This window comes from Hemitrygon akajei, chromosome 1 (assembly GCF_048418815.1).
Source record: "Hemitrygon akajei chromosome 1, sHemAka1.3, whole genome shotgun sequence".
In the NCBI taxonomy this organism is placed as follows: Eukaryota; Metazoa; Chordata; class Chondrichthyes; order Myliobatiformes; family Dasyatidae; genus Hemitrygon; species Hemitrygon akajei.
This window is the reverse complement of record NC_133124.1, coordinates 35,988,014-36,001,776: the sequence shown is the minus strand read 5'-3', so window position 1 is coordinate 36,001,776 and position 13,763 is coordinate 35,988,014. Positions and strand designations below refer to the sequence as shown.

The 13,763-nt window shown below is 38.2% G+C and overlaps 1 protein-coding gene across 2 annotated transcripts in view; it reads left to right on the top strand.

The window, feature by feature from the left end:
- Nucleotides 1-13,763, top strand: part of prex2 (phosphatidylinositol-3,4,5-trisphosphate-dependent Rac exchange factor 2) — a 400,722-nt gene that overhangs the window by 163,408 nt on the left and 223,551 nt on the right. For both annotated transcript variants that reach the window (XM_073041067.1, XM_073041077.1), the window contains exons 15-18: nucleotides 3,221-3,293; nucleotides 3,757-3,899; nucleotides 11,516-11,608; nucleotides 12,310-12,458. In XM_073041067.1, the coding sequence (XP_072897168.1) occupies nucleotides 3,221-3,293; nucleotides 3,757-3,899; nucleotides 11,516-11,608; nucleotides 12,310-12,458 (458 nt within the window). The remainder of the gene's footprint in view (nucleotides 1-3,220; nucleotides 3,294-3,756; nucleotides 3,900-11,515; nucleotides 11,609-12,309; nucleotides 12,459-13,763) is intronic.

Sequence of the window (13,763 nt, the reverse complement as noted above, 5' to 3'; positions counted from 1 at the left end):
ACAATTCTACCGCCAGGACTTAAGAACTTTTTAAAAGCTATTATTAATGGTTTTTGAGATAGTGATTTAGATGCATATCATATTTTTTACTGAGTTAAGTATTGTATGTAATTAGTTTTGCTACAACAAGTGTATGGGACATTGGAAAAAAAGTTGAATTTCCCCATGGGGATGAATAAAGTATCTATCTATCTATCTAAGTTGAACTTGCAAGTTCGCCTGTGATTGTGCGAGATTTCTCTGGGTCCTCCAGTTTTTTCCCATAGCCCAGAGATGAGCAGATTGGTAAGTAAGTTACCCCTGGTGTGTAAGTGTAAGTGCAATCTGGAATTAATGAGAATATGAGAAAAATTAAATGGGATGCATTTAGGATTATGGTAAATGGGTGGTTTATGGTTGGCATCCATCTGGAGTGGTAAAGAGTCTGTCTCTGTGTTATTTCTCTCTCTGGTTTTATGAAAACACTGTCAAGCTTGTACTAATCAGTTCCAGCAAACTCTTCAACTTAAGATGCTTTATTTTGTTGCTGACAAAAGGCTTTCTACTTTATGCCAAAAATTTATCTTTAATGGATGGAAAAATTAATATTTTGCTGCTTAGAATGGTAATTTCTTGGTCTTACACAAGCAGTAGTGAGCTTTACTTCCACGAATGACTGTTGGTAAACTACCCTTTCTTATCCATTTTGATTTGACCGTAAAATCTGAATGGTTAACCGGACCATCAGTGGCTTGCTTCTGCATTTGATGTTGTCCCTTCCTGTCTATCAAATCACAGCCACTAAATAAATCATTACCAGGATCCATCATTTGTCTCTTCCAATTCATCTACATGCTGGCCCTTAGCAAATGTGTTCAATATTCTGCATCTACATTGTTGATACCAGCTTTAACTTCTTCAGCCTCTAGCTTGTTACACTGCTCTGTGATCAGTTAGAACTTCCTATAAAAATATTAAGAAAACAGAACACTTGTGTTCATTGCTACACATTTTACTTGCTGGCCACAAGCTCTGTCTCTCTGTTTGGAAACTGACACTGAAACAAACTAACCTTGTCATTTATGACCTGCAAAGTGTTTCAGACCATGTAACCACATTGGGATTTAAATAGTTCACTTCCACATGAATAAAATTGCCTGCCTTTGTTGCTTGTTCAAAGCATCCATTGTTGGGATTCTTTTAGTTTCCTTCATTTCCACATAACATAACTGTAGACAAGTACGTTCAGATGCTGTTCATAGACTTCAGTTCAGCATTCAACACAATCATCCCTCAGAAACTGATTGGAAAGCTGAGCCTACTGGGCCTGCACACCTCCCTCTGCAACTGGTTTCTAGACTTCCTGACTGGTAGACCTCAGTCAGTCCAGATTGGAGGCAGCATCTCCCAACATCATCACACTGAGCATGGGGGCCCCCCAGGGCTGTGTGCTCAGTCCACTGCTGTTCACTCTGTTGACCTATGACTGTGCTGCAACACACAGCTCGAACCACATCATCAAGTTCGCTGATGACATGACCTTGGTGGGTCTCATCAGCAAGAATGATGAGTCAGCATACAGAGAGGAGGTGCAGCGGGTAACGGACTGGTGCAGAGTCAACCAGTCTCTGAATGTGAACAAGACAAAAGAGACAGTTGTTAACTTCAGGAGGGCATGGAGCAACCACTCCCTGCTGAACATCAACGGCTCCTCGATAGGGATCGTTAAGAGCACCAAATTTCTTGGTGTTCACTTGGCGGAGAATCTCACCTGGTCACTCAACACCAGCTCCATAGCAAAGAAAGCCCAGCAGTGTCTCTACTTTCTGCGAAGGCTGAGGAAAGTCCATCTCCCACCCCCCATCCTCATCACATTCTACAGGGGTTGTATTGAGAGTATCCTGAGCAGCTGCATCACTGCCTGGTTCAGAAATTGCATGATCTCGGATTGCAAGACCCTGCAGCAGATAGTGAGGTCAGATGAAAAGATCATCGGGGTCTCTCTTCCCGCCATTATGGACATTTACACTTTACGCTGCATCTGCAAGGCAAACAGCATTATGAAGGACCCCATGCACCCCTCATACAAACTCTTCTCCCTCCTGCCATCTGGGAAAAAGCACTGGAGCATTCGGGCTCTCACGACCAGTCTATGTAACAGTTTCTTCCCCCAAGCCATCAGACTCCTCAATACCCAGAGACTGAACTGACACCAACTTACTGCTCTCTACTGTGCCTATTGTCTTGTTTATTATTTATTGTAATGCCTGCACTGTTTTCTGCACTTTATGCAGTCCTGGGTAGGTCTGTAGTCTACTGTAGTTTTTTTTTCTGTGTTGTTTTCACATAGTTCAGTGTAGTTTTGTACTGTTTCATGTAGCACCATGGGCCTGAAAAACGTTGTCTTGTTTTTACTGTGTACTGTACCAGCAGTTATGGTCGAAATGACAATAAAAAGTGACTTGTCTTGATCCCAGGATTAGAAAATCCTGACACAGGTACTTGTACATATAAGCAAGCTCACTTAATATTATCAAATTCAAAAGTCCAATGCATGTGCTCATGCTCATTCCAACAAACAGCAGAAGTCTTGTCTGTCTTTCTTATTAGTCTTGTGTGTTGGTTTCTAGTCAATACAATGCTGTGGAGGCTTAGTAACCATACTGAGTGTCTTTTTTAAAAATACCTTCTGACTTGGGGACAAAGTACTTATAAAAATAGATCCTGTTTATTACCCAGGGGTGGCCATTATCTGAACAGAGTACTGACCAGAACTGCACCTCTACAGTAACTTGTGTTAATTGAAAACTGCTTTTTAACCTCAGTCCCCATTCACCATCATTGTAGTTAAGCAATGCATCAATTTTAAAATTCTTCGTCTGTTTTAAATGGCTCTGTGATCTAACCGGGCTCATAAGATACTGTTCAAAACGTAACTCTTTTACTAAGCTTGCTCTTAGTCTTCAAAGTCTCAGCTTCACATTTTGTTTCATAACTCTTCAAAGAAGCTTTTTGAGTGTTTTACTATGTTCAAGACACTATACAAATGCAAATTGTTGTTGAATCATACTTTTGAAAACTGCTTTATCCATTAGCATTCAGGATTATGAAAATCTTTCTTATATTATGCTAAAGGTGTTTTAATTTTCTTGTGAAAGAGATACTTAAAATTTAAACAGGATGTTTTGACTATTATATTGTTAGAACGTGCAATGTCGAATGTTTATTACTTTATCACCAGGGAGACTGCAGGACCAGAGAGGAAGCAATAATCCTGGGTGTGGAACTGTGTGACAATGGTTTTATGCACCACGGTAAGGCTAAATTCAGGGCATTCTTCTGTTGTCGGATCTCTTAGAGCAGTAAATTGGCAGAATGTTTATGCCGAATTTCAGACCGCCACATGAAAAATAAACTTTTCAAGTTTTCTGTTGTTAACTGCAATTTTACAAGAATACCTTTCCCATACCCATATTAAAGTATTGGTCTTAATTTTGTTTTCATTAATGAAATGTATTTTTCCTGAAAAAAATATTTCTATAAAATTAAAGGTATTATGGTAAATTATAAAAAGTTTTATGTGATTTTGGAGTATAACTGAGTATGAAAATGTATTTCTTTGTTGCAAATAATAATAAAACAGTGGAACATCAGAGAAGGTCTGTTGATTCCCTTGAACAGCTGTTTAGTTAGTCTGAATTTTTGACTTCACTTATCTTTGCTGATAGACCTTGAATTGAAATTGTTATTTTTTTTACATCTTGTTTTTCTTTGCAGTACTTGAAAAGAGTGAATTTAAAGATGAAACCCTTTTATTCCGATTTTTTGCTGATGAGGAAATAGAAGGCTCAAATTTAAGGCAGAAGCATATGCGACATGACTTGAAAATAGTTGAAAACGTTATAGCCAAATCATTGTTGGTAGGTATCTCTGACTCCTATAAATGTGTGAGACTGTTTGGATCACAAACATAAAATTCAAAGCAAAATCAATTATTATTTTGATTTGTTAGTAACAGGAATTACGTTTCTTCCTTTGAGAGTACGTTACAATTACCGTAGATTTCGCACTACAGAGCGCACCTGATTAAAAGCCGCTGGCTCTAATTTTAGAAAGAAAATCAATTTTGTACTTGTACAAGCCGCACCGGATTTTAGGCCGCACCGGATTTTCGGCCGCACCGGATTTTCGGCCGCAGGTGTCCCACGTTGTAATATGAGATATTTACACAGAAAGATATTACACGTGAGGATTTTTTAACTTTTAATTAAATCCATATGGTAACATAAACAAATACATATTGCAAATGCTTTTTTTCAAACCGTGCCTGTAACGCGGCTACTTTTAAATATACGTTGCGTATACTTTTTTACTGAACAACATTCCAATATCTCCTAACAACTGGTAAAAAATATATATACTGCAGCCTACCAGGAAAAGTTATTGATCGCCTTTAACTTAAAAGCAGCGTTCGCTCAGATCTAATGCCGCTCGCGTAATGCGCTTGCCCCCCACCTTCCCGTTTATCGCAAACCGGTATTTCCCACAAGACGCGGCGAAACCGGATGTGACGTCATAGCATCCCGCGATGTAGTACAGAAAACAAATATAGTTAAAACTCTTCTAACTTTAACTAGAAATTACTAACAAATGAATTACTAAGCGAAAATATTATAAACTAAATAACTGCCATAAAGGCAGCACAATGCTTTTCTTCGAGTGTTTTCCATGTTGATGAGGGTGAGTACAAATGACTGATTTACAATAATTTAATTGTGAAAGTGCGCTTGATTTATCGTACAATTTCATTGGACCTCTGTGAACTACTCATCAATTTTATTGGTCTACTGTTACGAGGCAAAATGTTTTTGGCGGCATGAAAAAATCATGCATTAGCCGCACCGTAGTAAAGGCCGCAGTGTTCAAAGCTGTTCAAAATGTGGGAAAAAAGTAGCGGCTTATAATCCGACATCTACGGTATGTGTATAATACTTGATACCAAACTCAAAATGTTTGTAAATTAGTTGTGAGTGAAATTCTACACATATATTTTAATATGCAGTAAATCTAATATAAATGCAATCTAATAAAAGTGTAGAATGTTGTGTTTTACTCCATGCTGCCTTGTTTCAGGATGTATCGCCCACTGATCACCTCTCATTCAATATGTTGTAGGTTTAAATGTTGCTCTATAAATTTTAAGTGTGGTCTCGACTGGCAAACTATTTTTAATTTGAATAAAACGTTAAAACACCTCATGCAGATTTTATGTAAGTTATTGGGAAATTGCGGACAAATCCATAGCTGAATCTTTTCCGCAAAAACCTCAATTGCCAGACTTTAGGCTTAAAGATCACATTGAGTTTCACCTGCCCATGTGTGAACTGATTCAATCTGCCCTCACAAGGAGCAGCAGTGTTTCGATGCTTTGCTGAAGTTTCACCTGAGCTCCAGTGATATATTGATTATGCTTTCAAAACCATTTGTTCTGTTTCTCTGCTGAATATGGTAAGTGAGCTCCTCCATTGCTCGTCTGTAACCTAATTTCAGTTTACATTTGTTGTCTTCAGAAAGCATTGAAAGGCAGATCATATAATGTTATTATTGTCATTACTTTCTGATCTGCCAAAGAAATTTTAATTTAGAAAGACTTTGGGGACGCCACGGTAGCATAGCAGTTCACACAATACTATTACAGTTCCGGTGTCAAAGTTCAGAGTTCAATTCCTGCACTGTTTGTAAGGAGTTTGTATGCTCTCCCTATGACCATGTGGATTTCCTCCAGGTGCTCTGATTTCCTCCCATACGTCATTGAAAATTATCCAGTCATTAGGCAAGTGTGTTCCCTGCTGTTCTCCAAACAAACATACAAGCATATATTTATATACAAAACGGACAATAATTGGAATTTAAAGAAATTTATTTCCTGGTTTATTAATTAGGATATTATTAAGATCCAATTACAAAGTTGAATGATTAAAATATACAAAGTACAGTTGCTGAATTTGTAAACTAATTGTGTTGGGAGCTCGTTACTCATGTAGTAAGGCGTTAACAAATTTAAAACTTTTATTAAAAAAACTGAACCAATTATTGCTCAATAAAAATTAGAAAACTGCAGATGTTGGAAATCTGAAATAAAGACATAAATTGTTGAAACACTCAAAGTTAGGGTGCATTTGCAAAAGGAGAGGCACTATTAACTTCTCGGTGAAGTCCCTTTGTCAGAGCTATGAAAGAGAAAAAAGAAACAGCTTCGTTCTACATTTTAAATAGAACTAACTTACTTTCTCTTTTTCTCAGCTGAAGTGAAGGTCTTAGATCTGAAATGTTGACTGTGTTTCTTTTTCCACAAATGCTCCCTGATTTGCTGAATGATCCCTTGTTTTCTGTTTTTGTTACAAGTATTGCTCAATCTCTACAGTTGGCTTTGCTGAGACATCGTTTATAACTGGTGGAAGTCACTAATTGTGCAACCTACTGCCGAGAAACTCAAATTAGAGTAACATATATATTGAAGGAAAATGTTCTAATACCCATGTTTACTAATATGCAGAGGTGAATTTGCAGCTGTTAATCTGGAAGTCTCATCAGACCTTAATAATTTTTTTGTAGAATAATCATTTGTTAAATATGACTATGAATTACTCTATGGGGGTTCTCTTTTTGCCAAGATCAGCAGAGAAAAAGATAAACAGCAGGAAGGAAAACAGATGCGATACCATCTGAGGCAGATGCAGCCCATTGGACATTAACCCCACTGAAGATTTAAGCAATAATTTTATCTGATGACATTGAAGTTTACAAAAGAAAGTATAGTTAAACTCTGCCAGATAATATATGAAAACCTGCTTAGTGCCCTTGCTCGTGGCTTTCATAGGACACCAACAAGATGGCTGATTTATGTCTCTGGCTTGTTTCAAACACCAATTCCATCCAAACATGTGCCTTAACAGATCAGACACTCAATTGTCAGAACAGTTGGTAAATTTGTACAATTTGCATAACTACAAAAGGCAAAAATCATGATAGTCGTCATTATGTTGCTAGTTTTTCCCGTGTTCCCCCCAAGGAACGTAATAGATGACACTCTTCTAACACTGTAGGGTAAAACCATCTCTTCAACCAGACATTAAGTGTGACCAGTTTCAAAACATTTTGCACTTAAATATGAAATGTGTAGAAAGCTGTAACTGTGTGTGTTTACTGAGAAATTCCAGAGAGGTGTAGGCTGAATTTTGGGAATGGGAATCAGCTTCTCCAAAGAATAAAATGGAAACATCATTCTTCATTGAATACAGATGCTGGAAATCTGAGATAAAAAGAAATAAAAATACTGTAAATATTCAACTGGTCAGGCTGAGGTCAAACACACTTCTGTTCACTCCACAGGGTACAGTGAACTTCTAGTTCTTTTCTTAATTCAACTCTGCATCCCATTTCCACATTGACCACTCTGCCAACAAACATATTGATCTAGTTTTCTGAAATGTGCAAAAGAGAATAACGTGGAACAAGTTATTTATATTATGAATTGCCCCTTCTCATATTTTCCTGGGTTTTTCATGTAACTCTCTTGTTACCCTCACTGTTAAAATGTTAATATTACTACCCTCCAATTAAATTAAATAACTATATTTTCCTACATTTAAACTAATGATCATGTTCCTAGTAGATGGACATAATTATTTCTCTTTATAATCATGGCTTGGCAATGGTGTGTTTTATTGCAGGAAGATTAGATTGAAAATTGAGGGGAAAAATTACAACTATGCTAGAAATGCTAGAAATCTGAATTAAAGATGAATTGCTAGCAACACTCATCAGAAAAGGAGCACCTGTCGAAAGAGAAATGGGGTTTTGTTTTAGTTTAAACACTTCTCAGCTGTTCAGTGATAGGTAGGACAAAGGGAAGGGTTCATTTTGGGATAAACTATTGATGAAATCATCTGGTTGATAGGTTAATGAAGAAGAAAGACTGGGTTCTTTGTGATGTTGTACTTCAAAAAGAGTTAAGTGAGGGAGCCCAACTAAAATCTGTTCCATGTAAACAACTAAAGGATAGGCATAGTATGAGCACATATGAGTTCCTGTGGCTATACCTTTGATATTGTTATGTCTTTTCTCTAACTACTCTCGTTAGCTTCCTCAACTCTTGACCTCTTCACCAGCTCATCCCCATTACAATTGTGGCCTCATTCTATCAGAGATCTTCCATTTGTCCTATACAGTATATTCTGCCTCACCCTCACTGCCACAAAGAAATAACTAGTTTCACACCATCTCCATTTTACTAAAGATCTTCAAACTGAATATGCACAGTTTCTCCTTTTGTAGCAGCTGTCTGACTTGACAAAAAATTTCATTTTCTGTTATTATTATTCCTGCCAAAGTTTTATTTCATGTCAAATTTATTGTTATTTAACTATACACATGTAAACCATCAAACGAGACCACGTTTGATCACAAGCGAGCACTGTGAGGGTCATGTTTTTTGACTTCTCCAGTGCGTTCAAAACCATCTGCCCTGTTCTGCTGGGTGAGAAGCTGACAGTGATGCAGATGGATGCTTCCCTGGTGTCATGGATTATTGATTACCTGACTGGCAGACCACAGTATGTGCGCTTGCAACACTGTGTGTCAGACAAAGTGGTCAGCAGCACTGGGGCTCCACAGGGGACTGTCCTGTCTCCCTTTCTCTTCACCATCTACACCTCGGACTTCAACTACTGCACAGAGTCTTGCCATCTTCAGAAGTTTTCTGATGACTCTGCCACAGTTGGATGCATCAGCAAGGGAGATGAGGCTGAGTACAGGGCTACAGTGGGAAACTTTGTCACATGGTGCGAGCAGAATCATCTGCAGCTTAATGTGAAAAAGACTAAAGAGCTGGTGGTGGACCTGAGGAGGGCTAAAGCACCGGTGACCCCTGTTTCCATCCAAGGCGTCAGTGTGGACATGGTGGAGGATTACAAATACCTGGGGATACGAATTGACAATAAACTGGACTGGTCAAAGAACACTGAGGCTGTCTACAAGAAGGGTCAGAGCCGTCTCTGCTTCCTGAGGAGACTGAGGTCCTTTAACATCTGCTGGACAATGTTGAGGATGCTCTACGAGTCTGTGGTGGCCAGTGCTATCATGTTTGCTGTTGTGTGCTGGGGCAGCAGGCTGAGGATAGTAGACGTCAACAGAATCAACAAACTCATTCGTAAGGCCAGTGATGTTGTGGGGGTGGAACTGGACTCTCTGATGGTGGTGTCTGAAAAGAGGATGCTGTCCAAGTTGCATGCCATCTTGGACAATGTCTCCCATCTACTCCATAATGTACTGGTTAGGCACAGGAGTTCATTCAGCCAGAGACTTATTTCACCAAGATGCAACACTGAGCATCATAGGAAGTCATTCCCTCGGAGTGTCAGACACCCTGAGCCAATAGGCTGGTCCTGGACTTACTTCCACTTGGCATAATTTACTTCGTATTATTTAATTATTTATGGTTTTATATTGCTATATTTCTACACTATTCTTGGTGCGACTGTAACGAAACCCAATTTCCCTCAGGATCAATAAATTATGTCTGTCTGTCTGTCTGTCTGTTTCTCCGAACCAGGGTGGAAAGTACATATAACACACAATAACTTAGAAGAGTAAGGATAAAATCTACAGATGAATTATGCATAAAAAAGAAAGTGAAGATTAAACATTGTAACATACAGAAGAGATAATCAAGATGCAATCAAGCAGTTTTTCATTCATCCTTTTGTTCATTTACTTAATTTCTGTATTTAATTGTGGACACAAGTATATTTTAGCAAGACTTGGCTGTTTAATGCCAATTTCAAGTTGCAGTTTATTTTGGAAATTGCATTTCTGTTCAGTTTCCTGGACGGCAGAGGTGTATACATCTGGATGCTCTTTATCAACCGCAGCTCAAAATTCAGTACCATTATCCCCTCACAGATAATCAATAAACTCCTAGATCTTGACCCTGATACCTTCTTGTGCAATTGGATTCTCTATTTCCTCACGTGCAGACCCCAGTTAGTTCGAATTGGCAACACATCTCCTCCACAATCTCCATCAGCACAGGTGTACCACAAGGCTGTGTGCTCAGCCCTTGCTCTACTGGCTTTACATTTATGACCGTGCGGCTAAGCACAGTTCCAATACCATATTCAAGTTCACTGATGACACCGTTGTCGTTGGCCGAATCAAAGGTGGTGATGAACCAGCATGTAGGAGAGAGACTGAAGATCTGGCTGAGTGGTGCCACAGCAATAACCTTTCACTCAATGTCAGCAAAATCAAGGAGCTGATTAATGACTTCAGGAGAAGGAAATCAGAGGTCCATGAGCCAGTCCTCATCGGAGGATCATAGGTGGAAAAAGTCAGTAACTTTAAATTCCTCAGTGTTATAATTTCAGAGGACCTGCCCTGGGCCCAGCACGTGTATAATTATGAAGAAATCATGGCAACACCTCTACTTCATTTGGAGTTTGCGGGGATTCAGCATCTAAAACTTTAACACATTTCTATGGATGTGTAGTGGAGAGCATATTGACTGGCCTCTCCACCATTGAACACATTTACATGAAACACTGTAGCAGCAAAGCATCCATCATCTGGGATTCACACACCCAGGACATGCTCTCTTCTCACTATTGCCATCAGGAAGAAGGTACAGGAGCCTTAGGACTCACACCACCAGGTTCAGGAACAGTTACTACCCCTCAACCATCAGGCTCTTGAACCAAAGGGAATGACTTCACTTAACTTCACCTGCACCATCATTGAGATATTCCCACAACCAATGGATTTACTTTCAAAGACTCTTCATCTCATGATCTTGATATTTATTGATTATTTATTTATTACTATTATTTCTTTTTTTCTTTATTTGCACAGTTTGTAGTCTTTTGCACATTGGTTGAATGCTAAAGTGGTATGGTGTTTCATTAATTCTGTTATGTATTATTGAGCTTGCCCACAAGAAAATGAAACTCAAGGCTAAATATGGTGGCATATATGTAGTTTGATAATAAACTTACTTGGAACTTTGAAATGAACAGGTGACCTCGAATGGCAAGTATGCCGTCACTGCTGATTTGCGTGCTTTGGATTTGAAAAATAGCAAAGTATGGGCAGATGAACAAAGCTAGGATCATCACAGTAGATGACAAGATTTATAATTTATCTTCTCATTGATCTAAAGTCTAGACCGTTGTGTCAAAGGCTTTGAAACCTTTTTATGTGGTAGAGAAATCTAAATACCACATGGCATGTTTCAATAAAAGTTTTTTACTATTAAGAAATCTTAAAATAGATCTTAATAATAGGAATATCATGGACATGCTGTGCACATGTGGGAGTTTGTGCAATTAATAGTAAAATAATTGATGCAATGCAGCACATTTAAGAAAACAGCATATGTGACCAATTGACATCAGGCAATATACTGTAAATGTTTAAATGTCTGTTATAAATTACTCAAGCTATGGTCCAACTCTCAAGTATATTCTCCCACTGTCCTTAGATTAAAGCTCAAGATGGAAGTTACGGTTTTACTCTGGAGGAGAGAAACAAGGTTCCTATTGTGAAATCTGTGGAGAAGGGATCTTATGCTGAGGTGAAGTTCTACAGAATTACAAGTAAAAATCTTTTGGAGAATGTTATTGCAGTTTGAATTACCATAGTTTAGTAAAATTAATCATACCCTTTTTAATATTTGAGCACGATATTTGTAGTGAATTGTATTGATATCCTCGGATGTAAAATGCCTGATCTGGAAATTTTCAGCTGCTATTGCAAGTTGGACTTTTATACTGTTACATGCACTCTACTTCAGTCCTAGTTACACTTCTGGATGTTTGTCAGGTGCTGAGTTGTGGGCTTGTAAAGTGTCATAAGGAGTTTAGGAAGTTTGGAAAAGAAACAAATCCTTCATAGACAAAGGATGGGAATAGATTACACCAAGAATAGGCAAAGTATTTGAAGCAAAGATAAGAACATAATAAATGTCCAGTTGAAATTGTTATAAAATATCAAAATCGAAGGACATTTGATTTACAAGAAATTAGGTCTACTTCAATACAGTAATCTTTTTGTTTCGAAACCATGATTGAGGTATAAAACATCAATACTGTTGTGAGTTTATTAATTAGTTATGTCCAAGCATATGTGTACACCCATTTGGAGTTTCTGTAAACACAAGCTTTAAATGATTCACAATAATCTTATATGACTCATCTTTTCTGTTGTTTATATAGCAGTTGCTATGCTGTATGTAACAATCAAGTGCTTTCCAATTTTTATGTGATTTCAACCCAGATGGCAGGCCTAGAGGTCGGGAAAAAGATTTTTGCTATCAATGGAGATGTGGTTTTCCTACGACCCTTTCAGGAAGTCGAATGCTTCCTGCAGCAGTGCTTCAATAGCAAGAGGCCTCTCAGGGTGCTTCAGAGTACAAAGCCACGAGAGTAAGTGCTTTTATTTTAGCTTATGCTTTTAATAATGGAGCACATGCCTCAAAAATTACTTCTTGTTTTCATTCACTAATAAACAATTCTAGATATCACCCTGTAATGCACAGTCTCCTCAGAGATGCAACAGAAAAACATCCTCTGGGTTATTCAAAGTCACAAAATAAAATTCAAAGGCTGACACTGCTTAGGCTTATCTGAAGTGCAGGATCACCAATTCTCTTTCTTTGGATTAGTTTTCAGAACCCAGAAACTTCTATATCTCAGCTACAGATATTAAACAGCAGAGGTCTGTAAAGAGACATTGGCATTGATTTACCACTTCCTAACTCTACAGAACTGCAAACAACTTATCTGGTAAACAACTAAAGCTTGGTCTGTTCTATGCATGACATTCCCTCTAGGAAATTCACTTTAGAAACTTACGTTGAAATGCAAAGTCATGGCTTAAGAATTTTCCCTTAAAGGTTCTAGTAAAGAGGTTTGCACATGGGAAAGCGGTGACAGAGGTTGCTTGCTGCCTGTTCAACTAAAGGAGCCTCCTGTGATTATTCAGAATATTATGGGTTTCTGCCTTCCTTCATGGGTGTGGCAGAGATGAAGATCAGTTACCTGTTCAATAAGCAAGTAGTTTCAAAGTGTTGGAAGAAAATGCTGCAAATGCTCAAGTAGCATCTTTAGAAAGCAGAAGACCGATTTAATTTTCCAGGTTGATGACATGTTTAAAAGTAAGTTGGCCAAATTTCTTTAAGTGTTTGTTGCCAAGGCCCTGTAAAACCTCCTGCAGCAACATTCAGTTTGCTGCCAGTTCTGAAATGAAATTCTTGAGGAAAGTTGCTAAAACTTCATTAGACTCAGAGTAGGAAAGACCCTTCTGTTACCATGCTCAGTCGTCAGGCAAAGGACATTCTTGCTCTGACTGGGCAGTCACTTATGTTGCAACGACACATTGGAACACTAAGAGACAATCTTGATGGTATAAGAGCTTGCACCAACATTGTCCATGATCTCAGCTGTCTTGTCAGGAGAGGACATGGCACAGGAGATGAAGAGCTTGATCCCACAAAGTAGTTCATTCTTATTGAGATTGACATCCAGTTTTCCATCATACCTGCAATAGAAAGCCAAATAATGTGTTATTCTATTCACAATAAAAATAAATAACCTTGTCCAGCAGCACGTATTTGTTTGACTTGAACATGAGAGAGGTTTTCATTTTAATGTATACTTGTACAACATACCATGGTGAATGGCTGAATGGACTATAATCTTAATTATCTAAATTATATAACAGTTTCATTT